General features: G+C 36.0%; 1 protein-coding gene across 1 annotated transcript in view; it reads right to left on the minus strand.

Annotated features, from left to right (window-relative positions):
- gabra6b (gamma-aminobutyric acid type A receptor subunit alpha6b) overlaps window positions 1-16,675 on the minus strand; it is a 78,924-nt gene extending 62,249 nt beyond the window's left edge. Inside the window, exons 1-7 of the mRNA XM_061962525.1 lie at window positions 16,389-16,675; window positions 16,131-16,255; window positions 15,032-15,099; window positions 11,395-11,615; window positions 9,063-9,145; window positions 8,612-8,755; window positions 4,842-4,994 (exon numbers count right to left, since the gene is read on the minus strand). Coding sequence (XP_061818509.1) covers window positions 4,842-4,994; window positions 8,612-8,755; window positions 9,063-9,145; window positions 11,395-11,615; window positions 15,032-15,099; window positions 16,131-16,255; window positions 16,389-16,423 — 829 coding nt within the window. The 5' untranslated portion in view covers window positions 16,424-16,675. The remainder of the gene's footprint in view (window positions 1-4,841; window positions 4,995-8,611; window positions 8,756-9,062; window positions 9,146-11,394; window positions 11,616-15,031; window positions 15,100-16,130; window positions 16,256-16,388) is intronic.
- Window positions 16,676-18,075: the final 1,400 nt, after the last annotated feature.

An 18,075-nucleotide genomic window follows, 5' to 3' on the forward strand; every position in this document is an offset into this window, starting at 1 on the left:
GTATTACATGGTTACCCTGACAAGCTCTACACAGCACAGGCACTAGACAACGGCACATTGTTATGACTATTGATTTGCAAAAAATATTTTTTGGACCAATTAGGTGAAGTTGCATAATTTCCCACGGCACACCAGGCAATAAATCACGGCACACCAGTGTGCCGCGGCACAGTGGTTGAAAATCACTGCTCTAGGAATCCATCCATCCATCCATCTTCTTCCGCTTATCCGAGGTCGGTCGCGGGGGCCGTAGCCTAAGCAGGGAAGCCCAGACTTCCCTCTCCCCAGCCACTTTGTCCAGCTCCTCCCGGGGGATCCCGAGGCGTTCCCAGGCCAGCCGGGAGAGATAGTCTTCCCAACGTGTCCTGGGTCTTCCCCGTGGCCTCCTACCTTAACAACTTTTATGTAAGAAGTCCCATAAGGGGCCAGCAGAACCCTCAAACTAACCACAACACAACTACACAACTGGTCAAACAACAGAAACAACCTGGACACATATAGCGAGAAATTACCGACCACTGAATTACTGCAGTGTTAAGCTATTCAAGCCTAACTGATGCATAGAGTAGTTTGTCAATTCTTAAGCCTTTGGTTGTGACTTATTGGAAAAGGAGTAAAAACTTGGTTAAAATGGAACTGCAATATTTTGGGGGAATGTTTCCCATCAACCACAATCCTGATATGAGACTAACACACCTACTCAGTGGCCTAGTGGACCTACTCAGTGGCCTAGTGGATAGAGTGTCCGCCCTGAGATCGGTAGGTTGTGAGTTCAAACCCAGGCCGAGTCATACCAAAGACTATAAAAATGGGACCCATTACCTCCCTGCTTGGCACTCAGCATCAAGGGTTGGAATTGGGGGTTAAATCACCAAAAATGATTCCCGGGCACGGCACCGCTGCTGCCCACTGCTCCCCTCACCTCCCAGGGGGTGAACAAGGGGATGGGTCAAATGCAGAGGACAGATTTCACCACACCTAGTGTGTGTGACAATCATTGGTACTTTAACTTTAACTTTTAACTTTAACACACACACACACCTTTCTCTTTTCTGTGCTTTTTAAATAGCAAAACACTGCTAGGAAGAGGCAGCTCACAATGCAGGTAATGGGCAGTCATCTATTTTGCTTCTAAAACCATTTAAAAGAAAAAAACATCGACAGCGCTGCATTTAGATACCGTGACCTGCATATTAACCAAGCTTTAGCGACATTGTTATTGTAAGAGCTAACACAGAGGAACTACTTTTAGTATCACAGCGCCTTGCTCACAGAGACAGTAACACTGCTTTAAAACACATTATTTGTGTTTTCATCTATGATGAGCCATTTGGTGAACTATTACGGTATGACAGATCATTGCATTGACTCTTGGGTTTTGTTGAAGAGAGCGATTTTTGGGGCTATTTGTAACTAAATTCCCATTGCAGAGAACGCTGGTTTTCAAAATAAGACTAATAGTGAAGGGAGAAGTCTGTCCCTATTTAGTTGTGGTGTGGGGTGTTCTAACTTTTTCCACTGAGGGCCACCCACTGATATTTTTGATTTTCAAAACCAATACAATATATAGATATATATATTTTTTTTAAACCTTAAGGGCTCCCCTGAAGTTTGTTCCCGGAGACAAGGAAGGGTCTCAGTTATAAAAATGTTAAAAATAAGTCAATTATTATTTTTATTTTTTTATCCAACACTTAACTCTTTAGATCAAATTCAGGTGTATCTGATGTTACAAAGCTTTTTTTTTGTTTTTAATGATTTATGCCCTTTTTTGTCAAAACCCTGTTTTTTATGGCAAAAACACAAACTATTTTTTCAAAGTGGAATATTTGATGGAGCCTCAAATAGGTCAATAATTCATAACTTAACATTGATTTAAAAATAATAATTATTTTTGAGCAATTAAAGTTGTTTTTATTTCTTTTTTTAAGACCAACTAAAATTATTGGGTATTCAAAAAAGGGCCCAACTCATAAAAATGTTAAAAAATAAGTGATATATATATATATATTTTTTTACTTTCAACATTAAAGTCTCTAGATCAACTTCAGATATATCAGTCGATTATAAGTTATAATTATTTGTTCATGTTTTTTTAGTGTTTGTTTGTTTTATGCCATTTTTGTCAAAGAAAACGTTGTTTTTTAAATGTTAAACACACAAAATATACAACATTATATATTCGTTATTATTTTTGAGCAATAACAGCTTTAAAGAAAAAAACAGCCTTCTCTTTTATTCCACTTTTTTAAATTTTTGTTTTTGTTTTTATTATAGTATTTTTAGAATGTGCCGCGGGCCATTAAAAAAATTAGCTCCAGGCCGTAAATGGCCCCCTGGTCACACTTTGGACTCCCCTGTTGTAAACGCTTGCCACTTCGAGTCGCGCGCTAGCCAGTAGAGGTGTCTTAAAATATTCAGAGGAGTCTGATTTGAGTCTGATTCGATGGCTTCTAGGCAGCATTTTTATATACACACACATATATATACGGTATATATATATATATATATATATATATATATATATATATATATATATATATATATATATATATATATATATATATATATTAGAGATGCGCGGATAGGCAATTATTTCATCCGCAACCGCATCAGAAAGTCGTCAACCATCCGCCATCCACCCGACCTAACATTTGATCAGAACCGCATCCGCCCGCACCCGCCCGTTGTTATATATCTAATACAGACGATGCAAGGCATTAGTGAGGTTATAAAGCTTTTGCCTGTTAAAGAAAGGAGACTGATCCAATGCAGCACAGACATTCGCGTGCCACGCTGTCACGGCCCAGACGCACACCAGTGCGCAATCATATGGGAGCCGCGCTGAGCGCACCTCCAAGCGCGTCTCGCTGCCGGCGACGGCCGGGTATGGTCCCGACGCTCCAGCGCCATCCATTTTCAGGGCTAGTTGATTCGGCAGGTGGGTTGTTACACACTCCTTGTCTATATCAACCAGGGTGAGCCCCACCCCTTTCGTGAGCGCACTGCGCGCGGAGTGACCCCTGTTACGCGCCCCCGGCAACGAGGGTGGCGGGCAGGTAAGCTGCGCGGGCGGAGCGCGCGGAGTGACCCCTGTTACGAGCCCCCGGCCACGGGGGTGGCGGGCAGGTAAGCTGCTTACCTGCTGCGCGTGACGCCGGCCGCGGCGAAGGCGGACGAGGCGGGTTGTCGGTGCGGTGGGCGTGGTGGTGACCCTGGACGTGCGTCGGGCCCTTCTCGCGGATCGCCTCAGCTACGGCTCCCGGTGGGGCCCTCTCGGGGGAAGGGGCCTCGGTCCCGGACCCCGGCGAGGCGTCCCTTCTCCGCTCCGTAAAAGTGTCCATCTCTTTTTCTTTTTTTTCTTCTGTTGTGGCATATGCTGCAGGTGCCTGCTCGTTTTTCGTATGTGGGTAACAACATTTAACTATGTATATATATTTCCGAATTGGTTTAACTGCCACCCGCCTGAATCTATTTAAAATCTTTTTTTCTTTTTTTTCAACCGCCCGACCCGACCCGCGGATAAAATCTAATTTTTTTTAATTTCATCCGCCCGATCCGCGGATAATCCGCGGACTCCGCGGTTGTGCCCGCAAACCGCGCATCTCTAATATATATATATATATATATATATATATATATATATATATATATATATATATATATATATATATGTGGCTTCTAGGCAGCATTTTTATATACATATATATATATATATATATATATGTGGCTTCTAGGCAGCATTTATATATATATATATATATATATATATATATATATATATATATATATATATATATATATATATATATATATATATATGGCTTCTAGGCAGCATTTTTGCAGGATCTCTGTATGAAAAGAGCTCATGAAACAGCATCAACTGCTCAACACAACTAAATTTAGCAAACCAACGAACAATTTAGTCTGATTTGAGTCTGATTCGACTATAAACCTTGCAGTCGAATCATCAGACATTGAACCAGCAAAAAGTTTAGAGTGGGGCATCTATCTGTACAAACCTCAGCCCCATAGCCTAATTGCCATCAGTCCTAGAACCAAATTAGGTAATCATTGGTTTCTACAGCTCTCCTTTTTGACAGCATGTTGTCCAAAACCTCCTGAAGAATATGATGATGGCGATGCAAGCTCATTGTAGCCCTGGCTTCCTCCCAAACACCAGAGCAACCATCACCTACAGTTCCAGCTGAGATTTAACATGAGGGGGACTGGGATTAAAATAGGATAGGAACATTTCCACACCCTTCTCCCTTTGCTTTGTCTCTGTCGTCTTTATTCCTCAGCCTTCCTTCGGTTTCATCTCCGCTCCTGAGGCTAGAGCTCGGTGGCAAGTGTAGCGTAATGTAATGTGAGCGAGCGGAACCTGTGAGCGCTCATAAGCGGGCCAAGTATAAACATCCTCCTCCCCCTCTCAGCCCTTTTTTTTTTTTTTGCATGAGCAATTTCAAAAAAGGACATTTATTCCCAATTAATTCAGCGCAACCACTGTGGAGGAGGAATAGAGATAATGAAGAAAGGTTACAAAAATCAGTCTGTCTTTGTTTGCATGAGCTAGGTTTTCATTTGGGAACCAAATGGGTTTAAATGTGCTGAGAAATGGAGGAGAGTATTGCTGCTTAAAGTTTACAGAGTTACACTCGCATCAGGGTCAAACTGTGGGTGTTGAAATCGATGGATTCATTCTTTTTGTTTTTTTTTTCCATTTGACTTTTGGATGCTTTAAGAAAAAAAAACTTATGGGAGATGGCAAAAGCGATAACAACTTTGAGCAAAACTTTGATAACATTGAAAACAACAACAACTGAAATGAAGTTTCTTACCGAAAACTGTCCGAGCCGGGACGGATTCCTTGTTAATCCAGAAGGAGACTTGTGCCAAGATGACCGTCATGATACAGGGAATGTAGGTCTGGATGAGGAAAAATCCCATTTTCCTTTGGAGATGGAAATGGACGGTCATGATGACGTATTCCCCTGAGAGAGAATGCATCAGTTGTTTCTGCTGAACATATTCATGGATTGATGCAACATGTTTGATTAGCCTCTTAAACTCCGGGTTGAAGACTTACCCAAAATAAGTACAATCTCTACATGGCTGCAATTGGAATCAATTAACAAGGGGTTTCCCAATCCATTATTGATATCAGATATAGGTTCGATATAAGCAAAGAAAGCAAGTATCGGATTGTATTGGCTTGCATCTAAAATCTCTCACATAAGCGCTCCGATACAAACAGTCCTGCAGCGTGTTTACCCATTAACATCGAAATGTCCTCCAATAAGCACACAAAGTTTGTTTTTTTTAATTGTACTTTAGTGAAGTCATTTACAAAAGGTAGGTTATAAGCTACTAGGAGCTAGCAGCTACACAACAGCTAAGCACACAATAGCACACAAGCTAGACATACGTAATAAGTGTCCTTAACGGAACAATATTGGAGTCTAAAACACATTTGTCAATATTAACAAGTATCAAATAATCATACTTGCATATTACTTACAGATGCAAAGTCTCCAAGGCAGAAGTGTGTTTGAAAGTATCTAGTAACAAAAACTTGTCTGCATTATTCAACCTGACCTATTATGTTCATAATCTTAATTTAATGACATATTGTGGCCCCAAGGTAAAAAAATAAAAAATTTAAAGACTTAAAGATAGTGTAAGTCCTTTTCAGATGCTTAATAAAAAAAAGTTTGTGTTTTTTTATACAAAAAATGTATACAGATGTTTTTCTGAGGATTTAGCACCCATTCATACCTCTGAGGGTTGAGCGTGTTTGTTTGGACTTCTGTCTCGTTTGACTAATTTTACTTGAACAAGCCTGTTCTAGCATGCCACACAACAAAACAATAAAAGTATGTACATATTCCGATATCTGTATTGTATCTGTAGTGGAAAAAGTTGTATCGTGACGTTCCAAAAAATAACAGTGCATGTGAAAGTTGACTGGGTAAGTGTACCTTTGGATGTAGTTGTCCCAAGTCTGTCGCATTAGTCTTAAGTTTTATGAAATAATTCATTATATACACTGATCTCGGACTGTTCGCTTGTTTACATATTGGTTTAAATACAGAGATCCTGCAAAAATGCTGCCTAGAAGCCACATATATATATATATATATATATATATATATATATATATATATATATATATATATATATATTCATATATGATGCTGTTTCATGAGCTCTTTTCATACAGAGATCCTGCAAAAATGCTGCCTAGAAGCCACATATATATATATGTATATATATATATATATATATATATATATATATATATATATATATATATATATATATATATATATATATATATATATATATATATATATGTGTGCATATATATTAAAAATATATATATATATATATACATATATATATATGTGTATATTAAAATGCTGCCTAGAAGCCACATATATATATATATATATATATATATATATATATATATATATATATATATATATATATATATATATGTGGCTTCTAGGCAGCATTTTTATATACACATATATATATATGTATATATATATATATTTATATATATATATATATATACATACACATATATATATATATATATATATACATATATATATATATATATTACATATATATATATATATTTATATATTACATACACATATATATATATATATATATATATATATATATATATATATATATATATATATATATATATATATATATATATATATATATATGTGGCTTCTAGGCAGCATTTTTGCAGGATCTCTGTATGAAAAGAGCTCATGAAACAGCATCATATATGAATATATATATATATATATATATATATATATATATATATATATATATATATATATATATATGTGGCTTCTAGGCAGCTATTTTGCAGGATCGCTGTATAAACCCGCATCAGCAATTAAAACATATATTATGTGGTACTGTCAAAATTAAAATTGCAAAAAACATGTTAAACGTGAAAAAATAAAGAAATAAAATATCTGATCTCACATTTCATTGCCGGGACAACTGAGCGAGCTTCGTCTCACAAGATGTAGTTTCTCTTTAAATATCCTTGCAAAAATGGCCTTGCAAATATATGTGTTGTCTTGTCTAATCATAAAAGATGCAGACGAGGCGTGTTGGCTGAGTTCTTAAAGTTTACTCAACAGCGTGCTCATTAAAAACATCCAGTTGCCGGCTTGTTTACATTAAACAACCTAAACAGGCCTACTGTGCATGCTCTTCACTACTGTGGCATGCTGGGTAATGGAGTTTGAGGGTTACCTAGCTCAAAACATCACTATATATCTGCCTTAGGTCAGCTCGAAGGACTTACTGACAACGTTTGTGATCTGATTGGCTATCGCAACTGTCTGTCAAATGATTGTGTCCGTTCACGTACAGTGCACGGACGCCAGCATTGTTGATTCTGAAGGCCTCCGGCAGATATCGCACAGCATGGCAACATAAGCTAGATGAATTATGATTGGATAAAAACTCTACAACCTAAAAACAACAGTGCTGGAAAGAGCTTAATATGACATGAAGAGAAAATGAATACTTTTAGATATTTAGGGAAGGTAAATTAAAAAATACTTTTATCTTTAATTATGATCATGATTTTTGGTTATGTTAGGCCAGCAGAGAAGGCCTTGCTGGCCCTGATTGCACACCACTGGTATGTATATATAAATATATATATATATATATATATATATATATATATATATATATGTATGTGTGGGGAAAAAAAATCACAAGACTACTTCATCTCTACAGGCCTGTTTCATGAGGGGGTTCCCTCAATCATCAGGAGATGATCCTGATGATTGAGGGAACCCCCCTCATGAAACAGGCCTGTAGAGATGAAGTAGTCTTGTGATTTTTTTTCCCACACATACATATATTGCGCTCTACTACGGTATCGAGCACTATTTTTTGGATAACCTTATTAAGATATATATATATATATATATATATATATATATATATATATATATATATATATATATATATATATATATATATATATATATATATATATATATATATATATATATATATATGTGTGTGTGTATATGTGTGTATATGTATATATATATATATTATATGTGTGTGAATAATGTACTCCCTGCCAAAAAGTGAGAATTGTTTTTAACACAACAGGGTAGCAGTATTCAGTATTGTCCTGTCCTGGCATTGTTGAATTACCCTTTCACACATACAGCAACTTTTCACAGGGTTCCATACACTTTTTTGGCGCTGTTTATCACAAAAAAAGAGAACAATGTAGATTGAAGGGGGATATAGACCTTATAACTGCAGTTCTGACAGTCCTCAATACAGAGTTTGTCTTATACAGTCACTTCCTGTAGGTGTAACAGTAGTAGCAGTAAGAGTAGGAGTCGTGGGACATGTTGGTACCTTTCATGCATTTACATTGGTTTGGACATAAGTCACCCTAAGATTTGTACAATGGAGAGCTCCAGCGGTAGAACTTGTATAAAGTAGTGCCTTAAAACTTCCCTAGAAAGACCTAACCTTACAATCCTAACCCTTTAATAGTGACTGCTTGTCATTGAGGACCTGAGCTCACCTGTGTTAGACTTCAGCCTTTCGCTGGACACTCTTTGCCCAATGAGGTCATATTGCAAGAGACTGGAAGACTCTTGAGGGACCTCAACGGAAGACAGAGGACCTTTCTTCCACGTGTACATGATCTCGCTGACAGGGTAGGCATCTGCGGAGAATGAATGCCACAGACTATTAAGCCTTGGACAGCGATTGATTTAAGCGCTTTTAAAGTAGAAGCATGATATTTCTACTGAAATCTGAAAGACTGGATGTGAATTACATTCTTTGCTAATGAAAAACTTCCTGACTGATTGACTGCAGACTTGCTTCCCAAATGAGCTGCCTGTGTCAAAGTGACATCTATGAATGGCGTCTTGTCAGCCAGTTAGTCAGTCGGTGGCACGTTGATCATTTGAGAGGGGCACCATCTGTCACAGACCCTTCACAACAAACAAATAACAACAAAAACTCACAGCTCCCAAACTTGAGTGGGCATGCGTGTCCGTCCATTGGGAAGTTCATCAGGCGCATGGGACACTCGGCATTTATAGTTAATCTGTCAGAATGGAGAACAGTTGTGAGAAGTGTGTTTTTTTTATTCATATTTGATGCATTGTTCCTGCGGAAGCCATGAGTGCAGTTTTAAATGAGGATCGTCACAGTTGGAGAATATGTTATTTAATGGCCTCATGCAGTCTCATACGCTTCGGTTATACACTGCAGCTCTTAATCTATTATAACTATTCTGATTGTGATTTAGTTCCTGGTTTCTGAAAATATTAGCAACCCCAAAAATGAAGACCATTTGGGGAGAAGCGGTATCTTGGGAGAAAGCTGAGAGTGGGTGAAACTGGTGACGGTGAATTGATTAATTAATGCTTTGTATCCAAACAAGTGGCAACCCCAGAAATCAGGAGAAATTGTATCACAGACGAAAGCCAGGAGTTAATACAAATAGTTGTGTAGTAGTGGGTAACGCACACTTTTAATCCCAACAAGTGCCAACTACCAACATCTGAGGAAATATTGAGGAAATGGGACATTGGTAGTCCACCAGCAGTTGGTGAGGGTAAAACAAGCGTTGAATCAGTTAAAGGGCCCCACTAATGCTGACAACATTAGACCTCAAAATGATGTCTCCTTGTAAAATAGACACAGTAGGGATTTTAGGCTTGTTTTCTAACGGGTTTCTAGCACATTTTGGAACGCCCACTTTTAGCTCCAAAATGTGGGCAGGCTTGCATCAGCCTTCTGATGTCATCTACAGAAGACTTTAGGCAATTTCATATTGTATAGTTTGTTTTTTGGTAGCATCTTCATGCCAAATCACACTAATATTGTCAAGGATTTGAAATATGTCTGCCAGATGCATTGTAACAGATTGTAGCAATAAAACTAAAGAACATTTGTAAATGATGAGAATATGAGGAAAGTCTGGACCTCTCCAATCAAATTGACAAGATGGAACAGACCAAGCGAGTATTTTATTTTGCGTCCTCTTCTACTGATGATTTATTCAAGATGTTTATTTTGTGTTCATAATGTTAACCATATCAGTTTTAAAATAATAATGGACCATGGGTGACAAAAACATGCAATTAAGTGATCAAAATAATATTGTTTTAGGAGTTTATCTACACTGTCTATGTGGGGAAATGGGCTCCAGTTCTGTAGATGACGTCACACCAATAGGAGGCAGCATATTGGGTCTGGTTATGAAAAGGGGGGGTTTGGGGGGCCAAGTACAGTTAGTTATCTATCAATTACTCAAAATCTAATTGATATTATAGGAAATGACTGACAGAAAAATATGCATATCAAAAACGTGTTAGTAAAATTTTGGTCATCTGGACGCTACAGGTCCTTTAATACATGCTTTAAGGCTTTAAATCCAAACAAGTGGAAAATCAGGAGAAATGCAGTCCCACGAAAACGCTGGGAGCTGTTGAAAATCGCAGTCATGAAGTGAATCCAACCAAGTGACAGCCCCAAACATCGGGGGAAACATGATGCCAGGAAAACGCCAGTGTTTGTGGACATCTTAATGCTGAATTACTACAAAATTTGAATCCAAAAATGAGGCCGCCTCTAAACTTGGGAGAATTTTGGGTTATATGTTATCCTTGGAGCGGGTGAAAATAGTAGCAGTCAATCAGTTAATATATCCTTTAAATCCAAACAAGCGGCAACCCCAAAAATCCAGAGAAGAGAGAAATGTCATCCTAAGTATGGCTAAATCCTTTATTTATTGATTCTCATACTGTATGTTAGCTTCTGTGTTGAAGTCTTTACTCGGCTGGCATTGTCGACCATTGTTTTCCTGTTTAACTGTAAATCCTGCAGTAGATTTAGACTTAGACTTAGATTTGCAGATATGTGCATCACAGAGCCACAGTCAATAATTCTGCAGTCACATAATTGGGGGAATATAATCTGGATTTTGAAACATCCATCTTTGTTTAAATGCACTTTTTGATAGCTCCCATTCCAAAGCAGATGCCGTTTGCAGTTTGTTATTGGTTTATGAAGAAGATTAAGATGTTCCAATTATTTTCCAGAAATATGTGCTTGTGCCCTGCCGTCTCTCTGGGGAAACTTTATCATCCAGCATATCTGTTTTTTGGAACAAAGCAGTTTGTTTGAATCGGCTTCCAAAGGTGTCTTTCCTCACAATCAGATGGCACATATCTTATTTTGGAATGGCTTTACGCATGTCTGTGCATCCTCTTTGGACGCTTTTTTTTTTTGTTTGATTAGCTTTCCAAGGCTCTAACCGACACTCTATTCTGGTCTTGGCTGTGTTACCTCATGGTGTAGAGGATGGTTCCGTTCTGCATGATGCGAAACAGCTTGTTGGGGGTGGTCATGTTGTGAGAGATCGACCTCTTGCCGTTGCGGAAAAATGTGTCCGGCGTCCAGATCTTGCTGACCATGAGGTTGTTGAGCCGCAGGATTTCTATGGGGCCTTCGAATTTCAAGCGTTCGTCAATCCATGTTTGGCGGAAGAACACGTCCATGGTGTATTCCTGGAATAAAATTGATATACTATTTATTTACTACTACCTCTATGATGCTGCTAACCTGCAGAGACGGGCATGTGAAGTACCTGCTGAGTAGTGTGTTGGCAGCCTGTGACATTTATTCATCTTCATTTTTACACTGTACTATTCTTCCATAGTCAACAATGCTTTACGAACCTCTGTCCACAAAACATTACGCATATACACACAAACATTATTTATTATTTATGTATAAGTATAAACTATATCGGTAGTTTAATTTTAATGTTAAGTTTAATTTTGTATTATGTGTAAAAGTGTAATATGTGCAGTGTTTATTGTAGTGAGGGGAGGACTGATCCTATTTTTGTCACCAAAGTTTATTCTTTTCCCCCCAAAATACTACTACTAGCATTACTTTATTTGTTGCACTTATTATAAGTTATAAGCATGAACAATCTGTACAAAAGCTGCATTTCAATAAAATAAAATAACATGTATTGAATTACATTTTTTATTGTATTAAAATATATTAATATTTATTACTGTAATATTAGAAAATATCACAAACATGAATATATAATATATATATATAATTAGGATTTTGGGGAGTAATAATTGTATTGTTTATTGTAGGAAGGGTTTGACTAATCCCACTTCTGTCACCAAAATTGGTTGTTTTCCCCCACAGAAGAACTACCGTACATATGCTATAGACAGTCGTGGTCAAAAGTTGGTGCAGTTCAGCTAAATGTGTTGGTTTTCTGACATGGACTTGTTTCTTCAGCATTGTCCACACGTTTAAGTCAGGACTTTGGGAAGGCCATTCTAAAACCTTAATTTAGCCTGATTTAGCCATTCCTTTACCACTTTTGATATGTGTTTGGGGTCATTGTCCTGTTGGAACACCCAACTGCGCCCAAGACCCAACCTCCGGGCTGATGATTTTAGGTTGTCCTAAAGAATTTGGAGGTAATCCTCCTTTTTCATTGTCCCATTTACTCTCTGTAAAGCACCAGTTCCATTGGCAGCAAAACAGGCCCAGAGCATAATACTACCACCACCATGCTTGACGGTAGGAAAGGCCTCACCTTTTCTCCTCCAAACATATTGCTGGGTATTGTGGCCAAAAAGCTAATTTTTTGTTTCATCTGACCACAGAACTTTCCCTATCTTTGTCCATGTGATGTCTGATGCTAGAATTGAGGTTTTAGAATGGCCTTCCTGAAGTCCTGACTTAAACATGTGGACAATGCTGAAGAAACAAGTCCATGTCAGAAAACCAACATATTTAGCTGAACTGCACCAATTTTGTCAAGAGGAGTGGTCAAACATTCAACCAGAAGCTTGCAAGAAGCTTGTGGATGGCTACCAAAAGTGCCTTATTGCAGTGAATCTTGCCAAGGGACATGTAACCAAATATTAACATTGCTGTACAGTATGTATACTTTTGACCCAGCAGATTTGGTCACATTTTCAGTAGACCCATAATAAACTAATTAAAGAACCAAACTTCATGAATGTTTTTTGTGACCAACAAGTATGTGCTCCAATCACTCTATCACAAAATAATAAGAGTTGTAGAAATTATTGGAAACTCAAGACAGCCATGACATTATGTTCTTTACAAGTGTATGTAAACTTTTGATTGCGACTGTATATGTGTATATATATATATATATATATATATATATATATATATATATATATATATATATATATATATATATATATATATATATATATATATATATATATATATATATATATATATGTATATGTGTGTATGTGTATATATATTTATATATATATGTATATGTGTATATGTGTATATATATATATATATATATATATATATGTATACATATGTGTATATATATATATATATATATATATATATATATATATATATATATATATGCATATATACTGTATATATATATATATACATATATATATATATATATATGTGGGTATATATTATATATATATATATATATATATATATATATATATATATATATATATATATATATATATATATATATATATATATATATATATATAATTTACAACAACAACAAAAATATATATATACATATATATTATTTATTAATATTTTAATTACAATTTATTGGAAGAAAATATCACAATAATGTAAAGTTCTTGTAATATAAATGTATTTAGGATTTTTTTTTTCCAAGTAATAATCGTATTGTTTATTGTAGGATGGATTTAGCTGATCTCACTTGTGTCACCAAAATTGGTTGTTTTCGCCCACAAAAAAACGACATGCTTGGACTAACTCTCCTGAATAAGACTACTAAAAAACCTACTAATACTACTATTTTATGCGATGTAGTCATACAATATAATAAGATAGTTGCTACTGTAAAAGCTGTATTAACATTATATTTGTTTTAAATAGTAACATGTATGGTATTGTATGTATATATACTGTGTATATATATATATATATATATATAGATATATATATATATATATATATATATATATATATATATATATATATATATATATATATATATATACATATATTGTTTAATAATATTTTAATTACAATTTATTGGAAGAAAATATCACAATAATGTCATGTTCTTGTAATATAAATGTATTTTGGATTTTTTTTCCAAGTAATTATTGTATTGTTTATTGTAGGATGGGTTTGGCTGATCCCACTTCTGTCACCAAATTTGATTCCTTGCCCCCCAAAAAACCCTAAATACCTTATTAGTTGCGAGAATATACTATAATATGATACTTAATCAAATACGCTGCCTTTTTGGAATTACACTGCATCATACATATCTGTTTCTGATATGTTGGCACCTTAAACTTCCTCAAAACCCAAATGCACTTAATCATATTGCGATGTCTCCGTCAGTAAATAAAGTGTACGCCATTACTGTAAGCTTCCAGCTAGTCAGCCTTAAATAAGAGTCAATCCTGGACGCTTTGAGGTCAAACAGGCAGCCTCGTTGCCCCATGCCTTTCTGAATAGATCCGCCACCATCACACTTTGAGTCCAAGCAGGCATTAGAAAGCACATGAAAAGCCTAAAGCCTTGAAGAGCATCACGTTCAACAGACGTATAGCACTCGTTCACTGGCCTATCCCATGTCAGGGGCAGCCATAATGCAGCCTATCCCGTCCCCAACATCAGCCACATCTCTCCTTCTCCAACGACAGGGGCATGGAGGGGGGGGATTGTCAGCCAGATTAAACTCCGACTAAGCTGCACTAATGACATCGTGCCCAAATGCTGTAATAATGAAGGCTGGGAGAGCCAGGACTTGAGTTACCAGGGAAAAAAAAGAAATGGTGCACATTTGCTCTTATGTCTACGCACAATGACACACACAGACACACAGCATGTGCATGACAAGCAGCAAATTAACCTTGGTGGGTGCTTGTTTACATACCATCTCAACATCTGAAACAGGTCCAAAGCTGGTGACAAAGATGTCCGTTTTGACTTCTGTGACTGGACCTACAGCACGGGATAAGTTGGATTGTCATTTTAATGTTGCATAAAAACCCTCTCTTTTTTATTAATTGAAAAAAAAAAAATGCATTTAAATATATAAATAACATATAATTAAATAATGTATACATAAACAAAATATGTATTTGTATTGACTATGTTTTCATTAATAAAAAAAATACCAATAATTTTAAATATAAATACCAAAAATAAAAAAATACGAATAATAAAACATGTATTTTGTTATTTTTGTTTGGAGCACAAACATGTCAATAGAAATTAATCATATGTAAAAATAAATTTAAAAAGTTAAAATAACATTTTATTTATTTTTCTATTATTTAACAGGACATATAAAAAAATAAGTGTTTTTTTTTTAAGAGACAAAAACCTTAATAAAACATAAAATGTAAAAAAAAATTAAACATTAAAAGACAAATAAATAATATAATTTATTTTTATATTATCTGACATGACCTATGGAGCAAACACAGACACTTCAATAAAAAATGATAATATAATGTAAAAATATATTAGAAAATTGCAAATAATATAGTTTTTTTTTTTTTTTTTACATTCTGTGACTTAGGAGTGGGTCATGTGCTCGGCTAACTCCCTTCATTCATGAATATGCCAAAAAAAATATATGTATAGGTACTTAAAAGTTTACAATGTTGACATGAACCTTTAAAATAAATACATTTAATGAATGTAATACACATTTGAAAACATAGACACATTAAATAATAATCCTATTTATACACAAATACCTGTAAAATATTGTTAAAACATTAAGGATAAATAAATAAAATACAAAATGTTCAACTCAAACATGTATTTTATACGTCAATAAAGTGTTTTTGCACTATATTAGTACTTACATTAACTTCATTGTATAGAGCACAGCAGTAGCACTGCTACTGTACATTGTGTGCACTTTCAGACTCCACTCTTTAACACTAATACGAATATTTTCCGAGAATCTTTGTATGCATATGCAACTGTGTATACAAAGCGTATATGTGATTAAAACATACCTCCAAATCCAGGTCGCAGCCTGTTGTCATAGCCGTCCAGTAATCTGTCCAATATACGCGTGATGTTGTCCAAATAGATGCTGCTCTCACTGTGCTGACTCCCCCAAACACTGCACACACTGGAACTAAAGCACATGGGCGCAAAAATATTACTAATCATAACGTAGTTGATGAAAAAAAAACAAAAAAACAAATAAGGTCGTGTGTAAAAAAAGAAAAAAAGAAAAAAAAAAGTCCAAAGCAGAGTTTGCGACTCACCAAGACAGAAAGAAGCACGCAAAAAGGAAAGCCATGCCTTGCAGGAATTCAAATGAAAGAAGTAGAAATCCTAAGCAAAAACAAAAATGCCATCATCGCATGTGGACATGTTTTCTCCTTCTTCTTCTTCTTTTTCTTCTTCTTCTTCTTCTTCTTCTTCTTCTTCTTCTTCTTCTTCTTCTTCTTGAGATAAAGCGAGCTACAGCATGGCGCGTCAATCCAGTCCAGCACGATTTGACTTCCTCTCCAGCGCGCCAGACTCAGCCTCAACCGCTCAGTTAGAAAAAAAAAAAAAGAAAAAAAGAGGAGTTTTAAGAGTGGAGTGCGTTGGATGGACACGCGAGAAGGGGAGGGGAATTTAATTTTGCAAGGGGAATGAAAAAATAAAATAAAATAAAAAAATACCCTTGATAAACATAGACTGGACATAACATTAGGTACATGGGAATGTTATTGCGTCATGCTGGTAGAGCTTGCTGCTGTAACATTGCTGGGAGAGGCTCCAGCTTAAGTGAATGGAAAAAAAAAAAAGTCCCAAGTATCAACATGGACACTTCTTAGGTACACCTGCAATGGCATGTTGTGTCAACTCCTACAGTATATGGGAGAGATGCAAAGAAACAATATAATATTGTGGTGGGTGAATGTGAATGTATTTAAAGAAAAATCAGATGAATCACATTTTTGAATTGGATTACTCCTGATTAATCACAGTCAATTAACTGTGAACATAATTTAAATTAACCTAACAAAGAGATCACTTATGTGATTAATCTGCAACTGAACATGCATAGTGTGATGCTTTTTTGTGATTAATTACTGTATTTTTCACAGCCGTAATCGAAAATGTAAATTTTTGACGCAGTTCGTCAGTGACTCTAAAATGTACATGAAACAAACCCATGCTTGCCAAATAACTAAATGGACACTTCATTAGGTACACTTGCAATGGTATTTTGTGTCAACTTCTACAGCAGTGTTTTTCAACCACTGTGCCGCGGCACACTAGTGTGCCGTGAGATACTGTCTGGTGTGCCGTGGGAGATTATCTAATTTCACATATTTGGGTTAACAACATTTTTTGCAAACCAGTATTTATAGTGTGCAAATTATGTGTTGTTGCTGAGTGTCGGTGCTGTCTAGAGCTCGGCAGAGTAACCGTAATACTCTTCCATATCAGCTAATTGCTTTGTAAATGCAGGTAAAAAGGTGTCTTATGCTTAAGCCAAAAATAAACAAAAGGTGAGTGCCCTTAAGAAAAGGCATTGAAGTTTAGGGAAGGCTATGCAGAACGAAAGTAAAACTGAACTGGCTAAAAAGTAAACAAAAACAGAATGCTGGACGACAGCAAAGACTTACTGCGGAGCAAAGACGGCGTCCACAATGTACATCCGAACATGACATGACAATCAACAATGTCCCCACAAGGAAGGATAAAAACAACTGAAATATTCTTGATTGCTAAAACAAAGTAGATGCGGGAAATATAAGACATGAAACTGCTACAGTAAAATACCAACAAAAGAGAAAAAGCCACCAAAATAGGAGCGCAAGACAACTAAAACACTACACACAGGAAAACAGCAAACAACTCCAATTAAGTCAGGGTGTGATGTGACAGGTGGTGACAGTACACCTACATTGAGACAAGAGCTATAGTGATGCATGCTTGGTTATGGTTTAAAGT

The sequence above is a fragment of the Nerophis lumbriciformis genome, linkage group LG09 (genome assembly GCF_033978685.3).
Source record: "Nerophis lumbriciformis linkage group LG09, RoL_Nlum_v2.1, whole genome shotgun sequence".
NCBI lineage: Eukaryota > Metazoa > Chordata > Actinopteri > Syngnathiformes > Syngnathidae > Nerophis > Nerophis lumbriciformis.